At 41.9% G+C, this 24,592-nt stretch overlaps 1 protein-coding gene across 1 annotated transcript in view; it reads left to right on the top strand.

Moving 5' to 3' along the window:
• OGFRL1 (opioid growth factor receptor like 1) overlaps window positions 1-24,592 on the top strand; it is a 183,775-nt gene that overhangs the window by 146,715 nt on the left and 12,468 nt on the right. The window contains exons 2-5 of the mRNA XM_069235709.1: window positions 244-330; window positions 496-577; window positions 8,915-8,993; window positions 24,284-24,350. Of these exons, the coding sequence (XP_069091810.1) occupies window positions 244-330; window positions 496-577; window positions 8,915-8,993; window positions 24,284-24,350 (315 nt within the window). The remainder of the gene's footprint in view (window positions 1-243; window positions 331-495; window positions 578-8,914; window positions 8,994-24,283; window positions 24,351-24,592) is intronic.

The following is a 24,592-nucleotide window of genomic DNA, read 5'->3' as shown; positions in this document are numbered from 1 at the left end:
CATAAAACACATATTTGTGTTCCTGTTTCTTATTTTATGTTTTCAAAAAAGTTTGAGAGCAATTACTGCAACATACTGACGTATGAAACTTGTTTATTGGAACAGGGTGACTTGTATTTTGTTGGTTAATAGAAATGCTTTAACATGTATGTCCATCAACTGTAAGGTCACAGCATAGACTTATGTCTTATGTAATTACTCAGTTTGCCCTCTTATACCTGTCCCCTCTCTTTTATATTCCAGAGTGAAATTATAGTTGAGGATACTATTAAACCTAAGAGGAGTTTTTATGCAGCCAAAGATCTGTACAAGTATAGACATCAGTACCAGGTATGACAGATTCATCATGTTTAATTTCTTGCATAAATTACTGTAATAGGCAACTTAGCATAACTAGAAGGATTCTATCTAATGAAATAAAAAACATTGCAAGTTACTACACTTTTGTGACTATAGTGTAAGTAATTGTTGTAACCAGTTTTTCCTAATTTCTAGCAAAACTATAAGGATCTTCGTGGTCAAAATGATTTGTGCAATCTCAGATTTTATTTGAACAAAATTCCACTCAAACCTGATGGTAAGTGTTCTGCAATTATTTATTTTGTAATAGAAATTTTAAATAAAAAACACTTAATTTGGCTCCTTTTGTGGCATGTGGAATTACTGAAAAATGGATGCATACTTTAAAAGTCTTGCTGTTGCTAGTATTCAAAGTGGCAAACCAAGCTGCATTGCATTCCATATCTTGTAGTGCTTCAGGTGGCTCAGCGAGGAATTTCTGCAGATATTACTCAAACTAAAATCAAATTGGGCCAACACAATGATGATTATGCCAATAAGAAGCTGGATTAGTATCTGGGGTGAGTGACCACCCACTCAAGGAGTAATCACAAACATTGTCAGGTTGTACCCTTAAATTAGCTAAATTAATCTGACTTCAGTCCCCTGGTAACTATGGCACAGGGCTGACAAACTTAGCTTAAGGCAGTGTGTAAAGAATTTATGCAACACTAAAACGGTAATAAAGTTGGACTGCAACCAAATAAAAATCTGAAACAAATTAGAGAAATAGAGTAAAATTTCATAAACAAAATGATACCAAAATGCGAAAATCAAATAAGGGGAACTGGAGATGTGATTTAAAAAAAGTTTTCAGTAGGAAAAGTATTGAGAAACATAGTGCCAGTGATCATCAATGGTTCTGGTAGACAGGGACCTAGGTGCAGATTGATGCTGATTGTGATGTAGCGCAGGCTAATACACCAACCAAGTTCATCCTGGTCAAAGCTCGTACTTTCTGACCTAGGCCCCATAAGTCCCAGTTTACCACAGGTCTACACTTTTAGCCCCCAGGAAAGGCACTTAAAGACAGATGCCAACCAGCAGAATCCAGTTGCCACTGGTTAGCTGGGTAGTTTGAGGAAAAGGCCACTTGTAGATCATTGTGTCCCTGTAGCTTTAAAAGTAGATCAGCCTAATGACTCTTGAAGTTCACTTCTTTGTCCTGGGCACCACAGGCAGGTCCAGTCCTTCAGGGATCTTATCAGGTCACAGACTTCAGGTTTAATCCTCATCTGATCGTCCTTGGGTTCAGGAGTGTTCTAACGTGGGTGCCTGGGGATGCCACCTGTATGCCTGGTATATTCTAGTAGGTGGGAACATTGTCTCCTGTGCACACACTAACCAATGGGGGTTAAGGCTCCCGGGGCCAACCATACCCACTTTGGCAGTTTTCAAGATGGCAGCAGTCTTCGGCCACATTCAACCTGGGCTCTGAGGCAGGGAGTGTGTGTGTGTGTGTGGGCAGTTTGTTTTGGTAATTCTAGTGTCCTACACATCTAACACCAAAATTCAGTTTGAAGCAGCCATGTACCCCCAATAAACCTTTAGACACTCATCTGCTAGAACAAAGCTGGGTTATCCAACAAGAATTGTTTTGACATCATGTTTCCCTTTCTTTAAGAGTGCCCCCAGTGTTATATGTAAACCTAGCAGACCAGCCAAGCAGAATGTGACAATCAAGCAGAATTTGACACATTAATATAGCAAAGGATTCTTACAGCCCCATCCTGCATATTTTGTCAGATTCAGATGCACCATTTCTGCCTACTCAGTCTATTGTTTGTTCCTGATAGGCATTTTACACCTTTTTAGCACCTATTCAAAAGCTAACTACTGACAAGCAAAACTGGAAGAGCAAACTCAAATGTAGCTTCCAAAATCTTCAGAGAGAGAAAAGGTAACTTTCTAAAAAATAATTTTCCTTAATATTTATTAGAAATTCAATTTCACAATTGAATTGGATTTTAATAACTATTTTAAAAAAATAGTTGTTTAATTATTTTTCTAGCTAGTCCTATTACCGAGATTCAGTATTAGGATTTTGAATCTGTAATCTCTGTTTCTACAAAGTCTAAACCAACAGCATTGAAAATAGCTTTTGATTGCTAGTCGCAACATTAACGTTCCACATGTTCCACTTTTCCATACGATGCACCCTTATTTTGGGGCAATAAGGCCTACATAGGGGTGACTTATTTATAATGGAAATTTTCACCTGTCAAAAGGATTCATTTTGATAGGTTGAATTTTAATGTTTGACCTGCCGCAGTCAGGCCACAGTGGTAGGCTTAAAGCCATGATTTACACTGTCACTGTGGTTGATGGTACAATAGGTGTTGCAGTCTAGTAGTGCCATTTTACTTACCGCCCCCTCTACATTTTGTACCATATACTAGGGACTTACGTGTACATTAAATATTAACTAACTAATTAGAAGTATACCGATTTCATCATGTTGAAGGGAGGAGCACAGGCCCTTTCTCGCTGTTTCAAGGTAAATTGAACAGAGTTCTACAGCCAGCAAAAACAGGCAAGAATCTAGTGGTATTTCCCTCAAAAGAAGGTTATTCCTACAGTGCCTCTGATATTTATTGGCTTTTTAAAGATCTGTGCGATACCTATCTTATTATGATGTGTCTAATCTTTGCAGAGCATCTAATTTCAACAGCTGTCCAAAAGTAAAATCTTACCTCTGAATCTTTATGCACCTAGTAGTAGTCACACCTACAAAATTTGAATTATTTCATTAATTGCATAATCTTGATGATTGATTGCTGAAGGGACATGGAGTATATTTAGTTTGAGTCTTAGATTTATAAACTATTCCTATGTTCATTTTGTTTTCCTGGTGAATTGCTTCAGGCTCTAATAAATAATTATTTTGCTGAGGATATTCAAGGCAGTCTCCAAAGAATCAACCTATTGGTATTCTGGCATGAAGTAACTTTATTTAGTGTCTTTTATTCCAGGATATCAGCCTCTAAGCCGTGGTGCCAGTGCTTCCTGTGAGGCGTTTTTTGCTAGAACGCTTAAACTACCATGACAGCACATTATGGGAAATAAGTTTTACTGCTCTGGTGGTGTAAATCACACCCTTTGATTGCTCACCACAAGCTTGCTGCAAGAAAAATTCATCTTTCTGACAGGGCTTTGTTGTAACAGTCTACCAATTAAGCCTTTTTGGTCTCTGCCCAGTGCGTTAACATATGTTAACGCCCTCTGCAGAGAGCGTCGCTGCAGTTTGACCGGCCCCACACCTGTGAGCATGAGGAGAGGACGTCCACTGAGGAAAAGGGTAATTAACAGCTGTTAATCCCCCACAGCAAGATAGGTGGGGTTTTGGACAAAATATTTGAGGAACTAGAACATTTCTCAAATAGTTTTACCCCAAAAAAAATCTTACCACTGAAGTTTGGCATTCTTCACTCTTGACTCATAGTAGATCTGTGCTTTTCTGAAAACTAGACATTCTAGGAAATGTAGATGTATATTTATTAATTTATGTTGTTCTTTGTTTACTTTTTTTATTCCCAGACCTGTAACACAGTCTCATATGGGAAAATGAAATTTCTGTCCCAAAATGCATGCGATGGGTATATAGTTCTGCCCTAAATCACGTTTGGTATTGTTTTCTCAGGATGAGGTGGTAGGTTAGATTTGTAGAGTAGAGTTCTTGCTAGTCTTGGATTTTAGGGAGGTTTGAAAATTTAAAAGTGAAAAAATGACTCTTATGTTTAGGAAAAAACTGCTCACCTTTGGCTCTAACATGTTATTTTCATAAGTGCAGTTCAATCAAAGGTGTGGACATTATTATAAATATAAATGAATAAAAAAATGCCATCTGTGCATGTAAATTGCAATATCCCTAATTGTTGATAATGCCTACCCAGCTGCATATGCATCTCTGTGCCTAATTCTAATATGCTGAATGTAAATGTCTAAAATATGTATGCAACTTCCCATGGGTACGGAACACACACTTAAGATCGATACAGTTCATTTACTCCAAGCAGATCATTTCACTCACATTTTATTTGCTTTAGCAGTAGAGAAGTTGCTCAGCGAGGAATGGAAATCTACCAGCATGTTTCATGATTCTCTTCACTTATCATAGAGGAGCATTGCTTTTTTTGGGGGGTTGCTTACAATTTCTTTAAGATTGCTGCAATAAAATGCCAAACAAAGTGAAAGTGCTAATCCACTGCACTGACAAACCATTACGTGACACGGTTTCTTATTTTTTTTCCAAAACGTTTGTGATTCCATAGTAAGAAGGGTGTTCTTAATTAACTCGCATTAGTCTCTTGTATCATGATTATTGCACCTTTCTGTTTGACAGTTATAAATAGTTCAGAACTTTGTCGGCCTCCATAGTCTCATGAATATACCCTATGTTTTATGTTTAAAAATCGTAAGGCGAGTAAAACTCCTATATGCCATTTAAAATGGTCAAATTAAAAATAACACTTGCTGTACTCCATTTCAGATGAAGTTTGTGCAGGTTAGTACACCTGAAATACTATTGGAAGGACAGCCACTGCTATAGTATTGCCCCTACGTGAATGGCATATTTTGTGGTATGTTTTGTATGCATCTGTAAGAAGCCGTAGTTAGGGGCGTAGCCTGACCGACAAGATTGAGGAGAAAAAATTCTGAGTTCCAGGAAGACCCTTACACAGTCCTCTTTAACCTTCCAACAAATGGCAAGCATCCACCTTTCGTGTTGCTGGTACAATGATATAGTAATCTCCTCCACCACTATCTTTTCTATTGAGAGTTTTTCACACATGCAAGTTTACTACTTAAGAAGGAGTGAGGAGGGTTTTAAGGAGAACTAGGGAGGGGTTTATGGAGGGATATACCCACCCACAAAAGAGTAAGGTCATTTATATTCATTAACTGCACTTCTAATATTATTACAGCCAGAAAGTAACTGATAGACCTGGCATCTTTTGGCGTGTTTGACCCGTCTTTTTGCATTCCGACCTCCTGTTTTTATGGTATGCTAGACTCTGTTTTTGCTAGTTTATTGTCTGTGTGCACTTTACCACTGCTGATCAGTGCTAAAGTGCCTGTGCTCCCTATCTAAATTGTATTGGTGATTGGTTTACCCTTGATTGGCATATTTGATTTACTGGTAAGACCCTAGTAAAGTACATCCAGAGGTGCCCAGGGCCTGTAAATCAAATGCTACTAGTGGGTCAGCAGCATTTTTTGTGCCACCCACCTGATTAGCCCTGTGAACATGTCTCAGACCTGCCACTGCAGTGCCTGTGTGTACAGTTTTAAACTGCCAATTCAACCTGGCAAGTGTACGCACTTGCTAGGCCCAAATCTTCCCGTTTACTACATGTAAGTCACCCCTGCGGTAGGCCCTAGGTAGCCTCATAGGCAGGGTGCAGTGTAGGACATATACTGGTGTGTTTTACATGTTCTAATTGTGAAATACTGCCAGATTCGGTTTTCACTGTTGCAAGGCCTGTCTCTCACATAGGTTAACAAGGGGGCTGCCTTTAAATAACGTTTAAGTGCAGTTTCCCTTTGGGAGCAGATAGAGATGTGAAGTTTGGGGTCTCTGACCTCACAATTTAAAAACACATCTTTTTGTAGAGTTGTTTTTTAATTGTCTGTTAGAAAGTGGGCATGTTCTTGTTTAAACCATTCTGTGCCTCTGCCTGCTTGTGTATTCCACACATGGGTCAGACTGACAGTTGGGCTGTTGTGAATTCCCTCTAGACAGTGATACAGTGGGAGCTGGGGTGTAGTCTGCATAATCCTCATGAGTCTCCTGGGCTAGAATGGGGAACGAGGAGCCGACACTTACACTTGAAAGGGCTGTGCCTGCCCTCACACAATACAGTTCCCAACCGCCTGATCGTGTCTGGGGTCAGGCCTGGGCAAGGTGGGATCTTGTTAACAACAGAGACTTGCCTTTAAAGTTTGCCTACTTCAAAGGCAGAAAGAGGTATATGTAGTGGTCCCAAAACCCCAGACTAAAAGAACACTTCTGGATCAAGAGGAACCTCTGCCAAGAAGAAGAGCTGAAGAGCTGGAGGAGTTTTGCCCACTTGTTGTGTGTGTTTTGCTAGGTTGGCCTGCAGTTGCTGCTTCTGCATTAAAGGGGCAAAGACTGGACTTTGCTGTGTATCCTGCTTGTGAAGTTTTTCCAAGAGCTTGGAGTAGAGCTTGCCTCCTGTTGGATGTCTCAGGGTTATCAGAGACTTCAGCTTTATCTGCCTACAGCACTGAGAACTGTGTGTTTTGTGCTGCAACAGAAGAAAAACCACTGTGAGGCCATCAACGACGCCACTGACTGCACCGTGCCCCACGTCACACCGCAACACTGATCTCACTGACGACGCCACCTGACGGATCTCATGGCTTTTTGAAAATAGCATGGGTCTGAATGACGAAATCCAATGGTGCGAGATATGATTGCCGGATGACTCTTTCATGCAACTACTGCATGCACACCACCTTGGCATTTCTAGTGATCATAAATGATCTGATCTCTTCCTGATTGAAATTATGCTGTATTTGACAGCAAATTGAGAGACACTCTCTGATGAGTAGCCTGTGAGGGCTATATACTTTAAAATGGCCATTCTGCTGATGGCAGACATGTCATGAATATCATGCATAATGAGCACTTGCTGACAGATGTTCCCCTTGATTGCCCATCTGCTATAATCACAAAGCCATACATGGCTGCCGTTTCAGAACGACACCCACACCATTACATGGGCCCCCCAGATGCCAGGGCTAGCTCTTGACATACACTGTACATCATTACACATTTATGCCCCAGCATCTGTTGCTTTAATGAGCTTTCCTTGTCCCCTAGAAGCCCAGGTTTCGTTACTTCTGACTAGGGTGCACCATCACAGAGAATTGCCCATCGCTTTATCTTCACCGTCCTCTTTTTTTACTATATGTATCAGCATTTAACCTTTAACCACTTCAAAATGTCTGCCGTGGAAGAGCGAAAGTCCTGGGCCTTTCGAGTCACGTTCCCTGACTCAACCATACTGCCCTCTATCTGCAAACCTGATTGGTTAATTGACGTTTGCACTCCCCTTACATATACTGTGTATTAAGTCATGCGTTTACCCCCCCTGCATTTGTTGCTCAAATGAGAATTCCCTTTTTTTGTACTCCGCAACACTATTGTGAATCAGACATATCTTTTATAAATTTATCAAAGAACGCCACCTTTTCTTCTTTTCAGGTTGTACGGCCCCATCGAACACCACTTCAATATGGGCACCACCAAGGAGTGAGCATTCTGGGCTCCTTGAGCCATGCACCTAACCACTACCATGCTGTCCCCCACCACAAGTCTGATTGGCTGTTCAACGCTTGCAACCCCCCCAACACCTGATTCCAATTTACCAATTCACTGTGCTTCATAGACAGGCCACATCCTCTGCTCAGTCTCGTTTTATCTGTTACAGTGCTGTGTGTACTGTTACTCTTTTTCTGTATTTATGGCGACTAATACAGCGTCTTTTTCACAGCATGTGCTTATCTACCATTGGAGACACGATGACACCATGTACTGGAAGAGCAATCTTGCTGATGCTTTTACCCAGAAAAATAATATTTTCTGGTATAACATATGTCATAATCCTTCCTTCTTTGTTTTACTCATTATCTAGGTTGGATGATCATTTACTCATTACATCAGGTATCATTTAGAAGGGCAACCCCTTTACCACACATGAACATTTGGGTGTGGGGTAGGGTTGCACCCTTACATTTTTTAGGCCCTAAAGAAGCGCAGCGGATCCTGTCTTGGGCCCTAGGGTGCGAAACATGTCCACCAGATTTCTTTCACTTATTTTTTTTAGTCTGCTTGGGTGCATTATACCCCTACTGTAGCCCTGACAAACTTATTAGGTTTTTAACCCTGTCAAGAGTGTAAACACTTTAAATGATCTATGTGGCATCTTCTAGACATTCTTATCTTCCCGAACTTGCACATATACTACCCCTCCACCCCACACACTTAGGGATACCCTTACACTTTTACCACTCATCATGGGGCATAACATAAAAAAGATCTCCACTAAAGTGACCCTTAGGACACTGCAGCACCAGTCCTATCAGGAGCATGCCCTGTGATGAAGCATGACATCCCTTTTGGGATGTGTAAGGGCACAGAGAAATAACTTTTAGGGTTCCCGGCCCCTTCCTCAGCCTTGTTCTCTTCCTTTCTCTTTAACAGGAACAGTACCTCCCTCATTTGTTATATGATTATTTCAGATCCTTGGTACTGGATCTTCATTGGCTGCTAGTCTCCCTCTCTCCTCTTACTCCAAGTTAATATAACAAGCCACTCAAATTATATATTGAATTTGAAGGACTCAGTTTTCAGTTTCCTTTAAGTAAGTTGAAATGAGAGTTGTAAGTATCCTCTACCATCATGTGCCACGTTTTTACATCTTGATGTATGCTATTATCATTGCTTGGGCCAGCATGTAAATTGTTAAATGAGTATAACAATATTGCTTGATGTTACAAGAATGGTGAAATGTGTACAATTTAATGCATATCTTCAATCATTTTTCAGGTGTTTATATTGAGGAGATCCTAAGTAAATGGAAGGGCGACTATGATAAGCTAGAGCACAATCACACCTACATACAATGGTTAGTTACTGTTCCTGATTGAGAGTGGATGTGACCTTATTGGTAAAGCAAGCCTTTTATCCTGCTTGATCTAATGTAGTAGTTTCTTGTTGATTTATGTTTCTTATGTAAATGTTTTGATTACATTAAATGTACACATTCATGTAGGCTCTCAAATTATTTGGTTTATGTGTGGACGTCTGGCCTCTCACAGTAGTCCAGGAAACGCATAACATATCATTTCTGAAGGAAACGAGGTAGAATGGAAATTATAATTTTCCGCAGAGGATATCAAGAACAGCAGTCTGCATGTTTAATGGTGTCCGGTTCCCTGCAGATCCACAGCATTCCTATTTGTTGAAATTTGATCTAAGACTCTGTAGATGTCATTTTTAACATAGCATAAAAAATGCACTCAAAGCCACCTCTGTGTATGTTTTGATCCTGCTCAAGCCCCACCGGGGTGTAAATGATCCACTTCCAACATACTGATATTTCAGAATATAATTTACTATTCAAGACTGGAATCCATATGTCTGCAGGTGAGTGGGGGTCATGGAATCAGCTGTTTTAAACTACCTTAAGGACACAGGAACATCTTTGTGTGATTAAAGTTATTTCCTATCTGCACTGCGTTCCAGCTTAATTAGCTTCCCACCTGACATCTGTACACCAGATGAAGACAACCTTTGCAGGTCTTAAACTGCTCAAAAAGGCAGGCCCTGTATTACACCACACTATGACTTTCAATGCACACGAGGCATGACCCTGCTGGGCCATCATTGTCTTCTCATCCTAGCAAGTCTGTGCACTGGGCCAGACAATGTGGCATGCCCCCAGTCTCCCCACGACTTTTTTGAAGGAAGGAAGGGAGGCTGGATGACTCTCAGCTGTCATCCGTGCCCTATATAATGGCACCTAGCACTTGATATTGCTGGCTACAGTTGTAGTGCGTGGGTGCATGAAATAGGCCTCCTTCCCAAAAAAGGAGTCTTTTCCCACCAAAATAACTGGAGCACATAACAGGCTCATTGCAGGTGGGCCTTCCGATAAAATTTGCCTATGAGTTGAATTCCATGGGACTTCCTAGCCAGGCAGTATCCAGCAGTGCCACCTTGATCTGTGAAATGCTGTAGCTGCTGAAACTAGGGGAAGATCGGTCGGCAGAGTTTTGCTGGCGTGGCGGTGCTGCTGTCCATCCGTCCGCCGCCATGACCATCGGCGGTGTTCCGCCAGATTTCTGGCAGAATACCGTCGGCAGTCATAATACGCGTTGATGGCTGGTAGCCACGGCAGAGGTATGTTGGCGCCCGTCACCGTGGCGGTAGGCTGTCAATACCGCCAATGTTGTAATGAGGGCCTTAGTGCCATAGCCCATAGAGAGAGGTTGAGATCTCTTTCTTTTCCCATTTCTCAGTGCTCATACCCTGGTAGCTATTTCACATGCACCTGGGCCAATCGGCCTCCTGAGGACCAGGTCCTCTGGGACTGAGGCATACTGCTTGAGCTGTGGCATACATTCACTTATCACCTCTGATTTGGAGGACGCCACAAGCGAGTCTGCAAAAAAAGAATCCTCTTCCAACATTAACTCTATATTTACATTTCTTACTTTATGATGGGGTGGACGCCCTCTGGACCCTCAAATCAAGTGGATGCTCAACAATCAGGAATTTCCAACCTCTACTGTAAGCGCCACAAGGTCCACCCTTCTCCCCTTCCATCCCTCTGCGCATGGACGTCAGACAAATTAGACACAATCTTGCCTTGAATCTAAAATTGGTGCAGTAGCAGCTGAGGCTACTCTTTTCCGAGATGTTCAGAGTAAATTAATGGATTGAGTGTTGCAGAATGAAGCTTGGTGCATAAGCTGTAACCTAGAACGGACGAGGCACAGAAAAAATGTACTTGCGCTAACTGCTCATGTGCAGCTCAAGAAGAGGGCAGAGAATGCCGAGGTCTGAGCCTGCAGTAACAACCTTTGGATGGTGGGTTGGATGGAAGGAATGAAAGTAGTAGATGAAGTATCTCAAAATGTGTGTCTAATCCTTCATGACACCACAGGCATAGACCTCTTTTTTCAATAAAAAGGGCCCACAGTGCCTTTTGCCCTTGACTTGCGCCAGGCTCTGTGCCTAGTCATCTCTTGACAAAACTGTTGCTTTACAAGGATCACAATGCAGTCCTACAGGAGGCTCAGTGAGTAGGCCCGCCAAACTTGAAAATCACCAAATCATGCTATTTCCTGACTGCAATATGACAATTCAGTGTTAGTAAGCCTCATTCACTGCACGCACTCCTCTTCACTGCAAACCTGTGGGCAATGGCACTGAATACATTGTACTTCTTTGAATATTCAGCGGCTGCCCAGGACTGTACAGACCAGTTTTCCTTATTTGCCACTGTGGCGCCAGTGGGGGACTGGGAGTGTCAACCTGTGGGTGGAGGCGAAGAAAATTCTGCCATCGTCCTGGATCCATGAGTGTCTGTGACATGGCCTCATTGGGGAGCTAGTGCTCGCCCTGAAGACTGTGGCAATGTTTCGCTTGGGGACCAAGATGTTGGACGCTGATCACATAGACCTATCCATCAAAGCAGAATCCACATCCTCCCACTTGCCAGTGCCAACACTGATGGGATTCCTGGCTGTCAGTCCCCAGACAGCTGATAAAATTATATGACACTCCCCTTCCTCCTTTCGTGTACAATTGCACTCTCCTGAACATGATCTGACGCTAGCAAGTCATGTCTCTTTCACCTGAGTGCAACACTCAGGCACTGTCGCTAGATGAATGGACTGCCTCACTGCTTGTAATTCAATGTATACTGTTCTTTGCTTTTGGGGACTCATCTGCACACACTGGCGCACGTTGTCACACTTTTTTTGTTTTCTTTTTCGAACAAGGCCTCGGGAAGCATTTCACCATGAGGACCACAATGAACCTTTCAACCCCAATTAAAGGATTTCTTTTAGACCTTAGTATTTGGGGAAGAGAGCCATTTGCTCCCTGCCTCTCACAGTTTTGTTTTTTTAGATTTCAAGAATGGGATGATTGTTTACAATTTTTGGTATTGCAGAAGGGCTGGTGGCCCAGAGACACAAGTAGGCACTTGGTGGGCGGGGATGCACTGTGGTCACCTTTATGATGGTTAGCGATAAACCTCACTTTGCTTACAATATTGTTTTGTGGAATGTTAGGGTGAAGCAGATATCTAGAAAACTATATTCTTATTTAAAACTCACTGATACACGTGCCACAAGAGACTCACTTCACAGACCAAGAGGCCTTGCGGCTCAAAAGGAGATGGAGTGGTCAGGTTTACTCCTGTGGCTATGAATGTGGTGTGCAAATATGGATCACGACTGGTGTTCCTTCCCAATTACGTATGTCTAATAATGATAAAGAGGGAAGATATGTCTTATTACAGGGACTTCTACATGGCTTCCCTCTAGTACTTGGCTATATTTATGCCCAAACATTGATTAAGTTCCCTTTTTAGCCTCTCTCTCCCCACACCTTGCCTGGATTTTAGGAGGGGATTTTAAATGTGTCCTGCATACAAATTATTCCCTCCCCTCCCACAAGCTCTGACCTCTCATAATGCCAAAAGCTTTGCTCACTGGCTAACACAGTGGAATTTATTTGATATATGGAGTTGCCATAACCCAACCTCCAGAGTTTATTTCTTTTAAGTCCTTCCCACACCGTCTTCATGTGTGCGTTAATAGGATCTAATGCACTTCTAGCATGGGCCCTCACATTATAAATGCAGATTATCTTGGCTGCACCATTTCAGACCACAACCCTCTTCAAGTTGGTTTAAACTGGGGCCACCCACACCCACCTGCACATCTTAAAGGTGTTGCATTCTGTGTGTTACTTCAGAAACAGACTGTTGAATATTTCCAGCTTAATAGAGGCACAGCCTTATACAATGCTGTTGAGTGGGATGCATTAAAAATAACAATTTGAAGTCATTGAATAGGGTAGGTAGTGGGTACAGGATGCACACTTGAGATACAGCTAAACGAGATCAAGAACACCGTCTTCCCCTTAGGACCTGTGTCTGTGCATTCTTGCCGCACATGGTGTGTTGTGCTCAAGTTAACAAAAAGTTGATCATTGGAATGCTTGAATTCATCTCAGCAGCTGGTAAATACTTGGACTGCATTCTCATGCATCTGTTTTTTGCTGACTATGGTACTCTAAGCAGAGACTAGTCATGCAAATCAGCCTTGGTCCTGCTCCACAACCTACAACCAGCCAACCTAGTCTACTACACATGGGTCTTCAAGCAGTTCCGTACTGGTTTTGATCTATTTAGGCCTCATCAGTTACGTATAGTTTGATTGTCATGGCACAGTGAGGACAGGAACTACATCTAAGCATACTTATTGCCCTTAAGGTGTTTGCTGCCATTCCAGCCTGAACTGTCAGGCTGTGTCCCTAGCAGAAGAGAGCACAAGCAACCCCAGACCAGTTACAAACTATGTAGGCCTAATCAGTGAGTTATATCTTGAGTCTTGTGGCACGGTGGGCACAGGACATACTAACTAATTGTTTAGCCTCCCCTAACATGCCCTCCCTTTTCTTCCTCCTACTCAGTGCTAAAAAAAGAGGGGGATCCAACCAGATCGCAGTTATTATTGTATCAAAAGGGAACTAGCCCACTGTATTTTGAGTCCCAGTTCAATTTGCAGACACCATGACACATTCAGCAGCAACCACACTTTGTGCTGTATGTTCAATGCAGCACCCTGCCAGGAGGGAGGGAGGCATCTAATTTTCATTTGCAGCTGGGCCAAACCAAACGCCTCACTTGAAGAGCCAGCAGCACTTTTCCTCGAGCCTCATTCAGGCTAAGAGTTAACTGGAGCTTAACATTAATGCCATTGAGGAAACGAAGGCACTCAAGGCCAGATTTAGATCTCAGCGGATGGGTTACTCCATCACAATGGTGACTGGTATCACTTCATAAGTGCTTAAGAAATAAACTATATTACTAGCCGTATATGTAAGAGATGTGTATGCATGATAAGAATGCCAGCTGTATTTGTCTATGCCACTCATTACAAGTAGCCCAGTAAATTGTGTGCATTGTGCAGGGATTCCAGTTGTGTAAATGTTGAAGTTGCACTTTTTAATAAAAGTTTATTAGTACCCAAATTAACTCTTTTTCACAACTTTAAAGCAAAAGACTGAGAAAAAGAACAGTAAGGTTCTTAACGTATACCTTGCATTTTTAATGCAGCTTCTTGATGTTGGTTCATAATCCATTAAAATATATTACAAGGATTATAATTTGTAACCTATATGTAACACAGTGATTTCTGTAGCAAAAGCAATAATCCACTGAGCTATCTACATGAAATAAAATCTACATGATACATGCGGTGCTTTGCAGCAGGCTTATTAGCCTTCTTTGTTATTTTATGATGAGTTGAATCTGACTAGACTGCATACAGATCTCTCCAGTAAGTGCATTGACCTCTGGACGTCTCTTGCTGGTATTATATATCCTGGCTCTTCCTGGATACACAAATATATCTGCAGGAGGTGCCTCGATGTAATGTATTTTAAAATGTAGATTGTCTGTGACCAATTCAGTAAACCAAAACAGATTTACTATCTCATTTGTCCTTGTTGCCAGTTTCTTTGGGGGATAATTTCTAATAAATCTATAATAAAATGCCTGTAGAACTCTGCCCCTCCGGAGTCCACACCTTGTGACGCCACCTCGTTTTTTGCCACCACATGACCAGCAGTCATTCCTGCATTCCATGTATCTTTTTTCCACCTTCAGCACTGTTCCTACTCCTCACCCTCCCCATTTTTCCCACCACGGGCTTTGCAGAAAGGCGGACAGAGAGACGTTTGTAGGATCCTTTACCGCCCCATCTCACTTCCTTCCCCTGAGTTTTGTCTGCTCCCCCACAGCCTCCTAACGTAACCCATGCAAATCTGCCCAGGTCTAAAACTGATACAATGTGGTATTATTTAAATTACTGTAGTCTATCTATTCCAACACTTCACTGCCTCAGTTTCTGAACATTACTGTTTAGGTTGTTTAATGGCTCAAGGAAATAGCTGGCTCATGGGGTCAAATAGTTTTGTATGGAAAACGAAAGTTAAACACATATCAAGATATCAATAAACCGTGGTGAAATGTTATAATCACATATAGAAAAAGCCCCCTAGCATTAAAACAGACTCTTTGTTCATGTTGAAATAAAAACCAGAGTTACATCTTCTTTACCTTGTGAGTTAAACACTGCTCACCTGCAGGAGAAGTTGCAGTTAATGCAAAATGTAAAGCATAGAGTAGATGTATATTTGACTACTTAACTAAGGTGGGCCAGCTGCTAACGGTAAGAATGCAGTAGACTTGAACACTTCATCCACCACAGTTTTAAATAAATATCCCTCTGAAGCACCAAAAGCTTTTTCTTTGTAAATAATGTCATAATGAGAGAAAGTGAATCTAACACGTGCTAATAGGTGCCAACCCGTAATCCACCCCTAGCACCAGGCATAATGTTTGTGGGGGTGGGGGGAGTATCTGCAGTAAGCCATGCTCTAGCCTCCTGTAGATATTGAAATTAAGTCAGTGGACAGATTGGGGAGTTTACCCCCAATCAACCCGTCTAGGGGCACACTGATCCCACTAGACAATATGTACTCTTGGTGAAAAACAGGAAGATGGGGTAGTCCACCCATGCATCGATCTGTGACCCCAACTCCGGAGTTGACCCAACAGTCGTTCTGCTCCCCATTACCCCCCTCCCAGGATTGCAGATTGGAGTTGTTCATACCCCAGATACCCTCCCACCCCACCCCCAGTTGGGGCTGAAAGTCCACTAGACACCAGGGATATTTTTTTAAAGAAAAAATAAAAACCTAAAGAGTGGGTGTGGCCTTCCCAGGCTTTGTACTGTGCATAGTGGGTCGCAGTGTCTTCCTGCTACCTCAGCGGGCCAGACTGGGAGGGCGGAAAGCCCAATAGATACCGGGGATTATTTGTGTAACTAAATATGGGGTGGGGAGGCAGCCTGAAAAAACATTGAGCCTCAATGCCCCACTGTCTTACTGCCCCAGGAAGTCAGATTAAGGGGTTTAATTGCACTTTTCCCCCTTGCTCCAAGGAGGCAAAAAGCCCATTATACCGAGGCATGTCACCTAAATGGGGCGCCATTTTTATTGGGGAAAGTGTGAGACTTCTGGGTGTTAGCTGCTGGGATGTAGAACATTGCGTTTTGGGATCCATTGTATTCATGGGCCCTATCCCCAGCTACATAAGTGGGATTTCTTTTTTTCTTTTCTTTTTTTGTCATCAGGAGAATGTGGGAATTTTGTGGCTCCATACAGAATCCAAAAGCTTCCTCGTAGTAATATGAGTAAAATGCATGATTGTAGCCACAGTTTGACATTTGCAAGGAAACTCTGGATAGTAAAATGTAGTGGAATCCACATGTCAAACCACCCTGGACTCCCATGGGTGTCTTGTTTTCAGAAATGTATAGGTTTGTTAGGTTTCCCTGGGGAGCCACTTGCAGCTACTAAATCGCCAAAAGGGGTTCATTTTCACTGCAAAAACTTGATGTCTTCTCATTGCATATTGAGGCCTTTTGTGTGGCAGCAATAAGCCCAGCCGTACAACTGGGGTACCATTTTTATCAGGAGAACTTTGTGTACATGGATTGTTATTATCAGTTGATTTTCTTTCCATGTTTTGCTTCCACATTGAATCCAGCAAGAACACAATTTGGAAAATGCCTTCTGACGCATGTGATAGTACTAACTCCAAAGTAAGAGTTGTATAAAAAACAGTATTCCTAAACTCTGTATCTATGACCTATTTCAGATATGTCTAGTTTTCCTGCATACACGTTTTTCATTCATTACATTTTCTGTATGAATTAATGCATGGTCATGCACTTGAATTACTATACAAGGCCCCGATACCCCGTAAGCTAGTCACCGGCTTGTACGCTACCATGCAGGCCACCACTCTCTCTGCAGTCCCCAAGGCCAGGGCGCAGTGGGATTCAGACCTGGGTGAGGCCCTTCCAGACGACGTCTGGTGATACTGTTGCGCACATATGCAAGATCTTTCCCCCAACTACAGATTGGGATTAATTCATTTTAAGATCTTAAATTGGATATTCTATTCACCAAATTGTCTCTGGAGTATGAGTATCAGAGTGGATGGCAGATGCATCAGATGCTTGTCGCCGGATGCAGACTTTCTGCACTCAGCTTGAAGTTGCAGTGGGCTGCAGGGCTTCTGCTGGGAGGTGCTGGACTCAATTGATGTAATGACCGGTATGAAAGCACCAAGCACCCCCAAGTTCACACTCCCAGGTTATGTTGAGGATATTCAGCCTGCATCAAGGAAGTTAGTAGGCTTGCTGCTGGTGTTGGCAAAGCGCAGAGTGGCAATGTGTTGGGGGAGGAATCATGCACCTTTTGGGGTGGATTGGCTGAGGGATGCAGCATACTGTCAGGAGCAACTGAAGGCTTACTGGGAGATGATGCCGCCCGGCTCTCGCCCGGTTTGTTTGGGCACCCCTCCAGATGTATCTTATGTCTGTGACTTAAATAATGTGACTTGGATGTCTGTGCTGAAAGGTGCACACCCATCCTGAGGGAATTTTCCTGCAGGGCCAGCCCTTGGTGCACCTCTCACCTGATGATGTTGGCAGAGTGAAATACCCTGCCTTTCCTCCCCTCCCCCCCCTCCATAAATGGCCTCCACAGGTTAAGGTAACTATGTTTAGCCTTTTTCTTTGCCTTGTGCTATACACTGTATTGTTACTATAGTCCCTAGGTTCTGGGCCTGCTACAGACACAAAATGTTAATTGATGCACAGGGGTAGGTCTGTTATAATGTTGGTGATAATGATTACTTGCCCTGCGGCTGTTGGCCATATGTTGTTGCTAATCTGCAAAATTCAATAAATAAATAATAATAAAAAATGAATGCATGGTATGTACACAATGAAATATCCATTCTAAGCTGCAGCTAAGTTGTTGGCCTGGGGTATCCCCTCGTTTTAGACAACCAAAGATGTCACTTTTTGAAAAATAAACTTGCTTTGTTGTGCAGCACTTTTTTCCATTTTTTTTTTTTTAATAAAACTTTCCTACATGCTGGCTGTTTTGTTGGCTCACTCTGAGACAATCCAGAAACCCTGGATTCCTTCAGAATCCCTAGTATGTGGGGGCAAAGGGAACATATCCTACCTGAATACCTTTTGTGGAAAAAAGTTATGCATGGGTGACTCCCCAGGGGGGGACGAAGGGCACATTTATTTTAGGCAATTTCTGATTGGCCTATTTCTGGAAGGCCCATCTGCCCCCAAGGGGGGCGGAAAGCCCACCAGAGACCAGGACATATAACCATACCCCACCCCAAATAAATGGGGCCAAAGTTGTTCTGCCCACCAGTGGGCAGATGGGGCAGTTACCCCTGATCCACAACCCAGGGGGGCAGAAAGTCTACTAGATGCCAGGGAATTAAAAAAGAAAAACAAATAGTGGGGTGGTGGCTACCAACCAGTATGGGCCTGGTTATGCCCCCACACCAACTGAAGGGGGTAACAGTCTTTCAGCTCTTCCCCCCGCACACTAAAACATCTTAACCCACGGCAAGCAGGAGGACATTTAATTATTTAGGGTTTCGGTTTTACATTTGGGCCATGAGAGCTTGGCTAACTCTCAAAATTGTCCCACTTGGAATAGTGAGGGTTGCACTTTTTGGACTTTGAGACGCTGCCATGTAGAAAAATCCTCAAGACCTAGACACATCCGAAAAGTAGACATCTGGTTGATTCGAGGGTGGTGTGCTTCACATGCACCCCACACAATTTTCTTACCCACAGTGCCCTGCAAACATCCAACTTTGCTGGAAATCACACATTTTTCCCACATTTTTGTGAAGGAACCTTCTGGAATCTGCCGGAATCCACAAAATCCTTACCACCCAACATTGTCTCATCTATACTAATAAAAATTCTGCTGCACTTGTCAGCCTAAATTCTTTTTTTTTTCAAACTGCCCTTTTGGACCTGCTTTGGTTCCCCCTCAATTTCGACATGTTTTTGGCTCTTCCCTGTCAGAGGCACTTGGCCCACCTACACAAGTGAGGTATCATTTTACCTAGAGGAACGTTGGGTGGTAGGAAATTTGTCCCGGTGCGGTGATCCCACACCGAAATGTGGGGAAATTTTGATTTTTTTGCAGCTAAATTTGATGTTTGTTGAGGATTCTGGGTAATGAAACATTGGGGGATCCACGCAAGTCACACCTCCCTGGACTCCCTCAGGCGTCTAGTTTTCAGAAATGTTTGGGTTTGGTATGTTTCCCAAGATGGCTGCTGAGCCCAGGACCAAAAACGCAGGTGTTTCCTTCCCCCCCATCCCCCCCCAAAAAAACAGATAGTTTTGTATTTGATCATTTGAATGTGTCCAGATAGTGTTTTGGGGCTTATCCTTTGGCGGGCATTAGGCCTACCCACACAAGTGGGGTACCATTTTTATCAGGAGACTTGGGGGAATGCTGGGTGAAAGGAAATTTGTGGCTCCGCTCAGATTCTTGAACTTTCTGTCACCGAAATGTGAGGAAAAAGTGTTTTTTGGCCAAATGTTGAGGTTTGCAAAGGATTCTAGGTAACAGAACCTGGTGAGAGCCCCACAAGTCACCCCATCTTGGATTCCCTTATGTGTCTAGTTTTCAAACATGCACAGGATTGGCAGGTTTCCCTAGGTGCCGGCTGAGCTAGAGGCCAAAATCCACAGCTAGGCACTTTGCAAAAAACAGCTCTGTTTTCTTTGGGAAAATGTGATGTGTCCACGTTGTGTTTTGGGGCATTTCGTGTCGCAGGCGCTAGGCCTACCCACACAAGTGAGGTACCATTTTTATCGGGAGGCTTGGGGGAACGCTGGGTCGAAGGAAATTTGTGGCGCCTCTCAGATTCCAGAACTTTCTGCCACCGAAATATGTGGAAAAAGTGTTGTTGTTTTTTTGGTCCAAATTTTGCGTTTTGCAAAGGATTCTGGGTAACACAACCTGGTGAGAGCCCCACAAGTCACCCTATCTTGGATTACCCTAGATGTCTGTTTTTCAAAAATGTGCAGGTTTTGTAGGTTTCCCTAGGTGCCGGCTGAGCTAAAAGCCAAAATCTACAGCTGGGCACTTTGCAAAAAAAAAAAAAAACATCGGATTTCAATGTAAAAATGTGATGTGTCCATGTTGTGTTTCCTGTCGCAAGCATTAGGCCTACCCACGCAAGTGAGATACAATTTTTATCAGGAGACTTGGGGGAACACAGAATAGCAAAACAAGTGTTATTGCCCCTTGTCTTTCTCAATTTTTTTTCCTTCCAAATGTAAGACAGTGTGTAAAAAAAATAAAAAATTATGTCTATTTGAGAAATGCCCTGTAATTCACATGCATGGGCACTCCAGAATTCAGAGATGTGCAAATAGCCATTGCTTCTCAACACCTCATCTTGTGCCCATTGTGGAAATACAAAGGTTTTCTTGATACCTATTTTTCACTCTTAATATTTCAGAAAATGAATCCCTGTATAGAATGAAAACCATTTGCAAGGTGCAGCTCATTTATTGGCTCCGGGTACCTAGGGTTTTTGATGAACCTACAAAGCTCTATATATCCCCGCAACCAGAAGAGTCCAGCAGACGTAACGGTATATTGCTTTAAAGAATCTGACATTGCAGGAAAAAGTTACAGAGTAAAACATTGAGAAAAATTGCTGTTTTTTTTTTACCTCAATAACAATATTTTTTTATTTCAGCTTTTATTTTCTGTAGAAAACCCTTGTAGTATCTACACAAATTACCCCACGCTGAATTCGGAATTTTATCTACTTTTCAGAAATGTTTAGCTTTCTGGGATCCAGCATTGGTTTCACACCCATTTCTGTCACTAACTGGAAGGAGGCTGAAAGCACAAAAATAGTAAAAATGGGGTATGTCCCAGTAAAATGCCAAAATTGTGTTGAAAAATTGGGTTTTCTGATTCAAGTCTGCCGTTCTGAAAGCTGGGAAGATGGTGATTTTAGCACTGCAACCCCTTTGTTAATGCCGTTTTCAGGGGGGGAAACCAGAAGCCGCCTTCTGCAGCCCTTTTTTTTTTTTTTTTTTTTTTTTTTTAAACAAAATTTTCGCTGTATTTTGGATACTTTCTTGGTCTCCTTCAGAGGAACCCACAAAGTCTGGGTACCTCTAGAATCCCTAGGATGTTGATAAAAAAGGACGCAAATTTGGCAGGGGTAGCTTATGTGGACAAAAAGTTGCGAGGTCCTAAGTACGACTTGCCCCATGCAGCCAAAAAAAGGCTTGGCACCTGAGGGGGAAAAGGCCTGGCAGCGAAGGGGTCAAGAAGAATCAGCCAATTTGTTGTCTCCCAATATTGTGGAACAATGCCTAATCCTATCCCTTTTAATTGGAAAGAGAGGCAACATGCAAAGAAAAGTTCCCTGCCTTAGTGTTAATGGTTCTCTCAAGCACGTTTGATACTGTAAACCGTTCCAAGCTATGGCTAATGATGGAAACTCTGGGGGTAGAAAAGGCAGTAGTCACTTTACTGAGACCTCTGCATTGCGATACTACGGTTATAATTTGTTATGGCCCAGAGGGTGAGTGCACCCCACCATTAAGTAGCAGACGTGGTGTGCATCAAGGTGGCATCTTGGCCCCGTTTTTGGTTTCAATGTATTATTTAATATTAGTGGGTTGGATTGATATTTATCACAAAATCGGTTGGGTATACCAAAAGTGGGTAATCTGTTATCGAAAACTGCAAATGGTTTACAGAGTTTAATGGATGCTTTTTGTGATTTTCCTTTTTTATATTATAAATTATCTTGATCTGAAGGTAAATCAAACGAAGACCTTTACTATCATTAGCAGCCCAAAATGCACTAAAACCAAAGTACATAGAGTAGAAGGTGTTCCAGTAACCAGTGACTAATTTTAATTATTTAGGAATTCCCTTCGACTCAAACCATAAATGGAGCACATTATTGACTCCTAGATTCCAACAATTTTAAGAGTGTGTCAACCACTAGATAATATGGCAGACATCCCCTGGTTAGCTATTGTAGAGACGTTTTTTCAAGTATGGGTGTCCCAGGGATTCTTTTTTTAACCAATCCTCACTCCGTTAATGGTGTTCCCTCCTAGATAGGGGCTGGAATTCTACTTAACTTTTATAGACAGTCCCCATCAAATAATGTATTTAACACTACAGCGCCTTAATTCGTTAGATTTTCATTTATCATTCCCTCACCTGGGAGGTGGTTTTTACCTCTCCCAATCAGTCTTAGTGACAGTCGCTGTGACAGTCCCTCCCAACAAAGTATCATTCGCTTTATGCTTTTTTTCACATTATATCGATCATGCCGGTCATGCTTCTTAGCAAAACGTAAAACTGGAACTAGTATTAGTACTTATATGAAGGGAATGTTTTATTTAGAGGAGCTAGGTAACGCAGAAGTCTTTAGTTCATTAATCAGTTGTATGAAACGCTTAATAAAACGAGAAGTTTGGATTCTTTCTGTTTATTTCTATGATTAACATTCTATGATTAACATTCGTTGTTCATACTAAAGCATGAAGTAAAGGATTTAGGTTTTACTTTTTGGTTGTATTTTAATCTGTTTCAACCATGTATGATTTACTCAGGAGTGTTTTTTTGTGATATGTATTCTGTGGTGTTAATTATTTTTTGTATTTCTGTTTTGAAAACATTTACCGTATTGACTATTATGTGATGCATTTTTATGTTTTCATACTTTTATGACTATTTAGCCGAATAAAGTTATTTAACTAACTACCTGTTGTTTTTGTTAAGTACGTGCTGATGAAATAATTAACATTTAAAATAATAATTTGGAGAATGGTGTTTGGTCTCTTCAGAATTAAAGATTCTTACAACTTGCTTGTAAAATCCGCACAGCGATTTCAGAAATGTTAGTCTTTTGCTTTGCATCCCGTTTCTGTTTCATTATACATGTTGTACTTGTATTTTTGTTAGTTGATATTTTAACTCGGAGCTAAATCATGTTTAATGTTGCCTTTGAACTCATTGATTAATATATCTGAATACGTTTCTAATAGTTTAAGATAGGCATGGATGCACCCCGTATTTTACTAGTCCAGATTTTAGTCACATTCAGACTGACCCTTTGAAACGTTTTACTCGTCATCCAGATTCGGGTCTCTGACACAGCACAGACTTTTAAAGCACCATATAGTTGCTGAAGTCAAGCATGATGGACAAAATTGACTACCACTTTTGATTGGTTGGCCATTGCATTGTTTTATTGGAGGTTTAGTTTTCTTTTATGTAGGAGTGCAGGCCACTCCCGTTGAATGGCTTTCGGCTGTGTTTGTGCTGGGCCTAAATGTAGCAGGGAGTGCTGCAACTACCTTATGAGCCATTTCGTTGTGATGCAGCTCTTCACTTCTTTGTGTGTGCAGTCAATAGTCAAATTCCTCTTGCTAGCAGTATACTCCGGGACCAGAGTAGACTGGGTGGTGTGGAACGACCGCAGGCCATGCTGCAGTGAGTTGTATATCCACCTGTGTAGCGGGGGGGTGTATCAGCTCCCTACCACTGTACATGCCTGTGGTAAATATCACTGACATCCTTAGCTATAAACACTCTTCCACCTAGCCCAACATGTTGAAATTTGGCATATGGCTTGTGTATATGTTTTTAATTTGGCGGTAGAACAAGTTAATTGTGTTGTAGAATTTGTGAAACTGGCCATATCTGTTACCTATGCATTGTAACCAGGACATATTATTCAGTAACTTTCACATCTTGCCAGTATCAAGCCATAGCTTGTGCCTGCACATTGCATATCATGACTGTACCTGGATATATGATAATGCACATGAGCAGTGATGGCACCACCTACAAGTTTGAAGCTTTACTTCTCTATAATAGTAGTACTGCCTGGGAATTTCAAGATGTAATTTGGCGAATTAGGCTACTGCTAGCAAGTGAATCACTGAATTATGGAAATCACTGAGCCTTACCTATAAAAGAAATATTGGTTAAGCGGGGACGATACTGTGAAAAACTACCTTTTGTCATTTTGTAAACTAGAGATATAATAGATGTCCTGTAGTATGTATGTTGTTTTATTATAGTATTATTAAAATACTACATTTAAAACAAATAACACTGTACTTTCATGTGAGTGTTTAAGACAACTATTTTATGGGTATTTATTTGGGAATTTAGCCCGGTCACGCATATTGTAATTTTGTTTTGCAGGCTTTTTCCTTTGAGAGAACAAGGCTTGAACTTCTATGCAAAGGAATTGACTACTTATGAGATTGAGGTAAAATAAGTCATTAAAATATTTAATGCTGTCAAAAAATAAGAACCTACAGCAGGTTTGACTTACTGGTGCATGCACCACTCGTGAGAAATTAGTGCATCTAACATACTAGAATGCAATTGAATGGTTGCTATGAGAATTATGTTAGCTTGTTGAGAGAAGTGTGCAACCAGCACGAATTTAGAGTGGAGTTTGCCCTTCTCAGATTCTGGCGCTGGTAGAAACAGAGCGCAGTTTGTGCA

Source organism: Pleurodeles waltl, chromosome 5 (genome assembly GCF_031143425.1).
Source record: "Pleurodeles waltl isolate 20211129_DDA chromosome 5, aPleWal1.hap1.20221129, whole genome shotgun sequence".
In the NCBI taxonomy this organism is placed as follows: domain Eukaryota; kingdom Metazoa; phylum Chordata; class Amphibia; order Caudata; family Salamandridae; genus Pleurodeles; species Pleurodeles waltl.
This window is presented reverse-complemented; position numbering and strand designations above follow the sequence as displayed.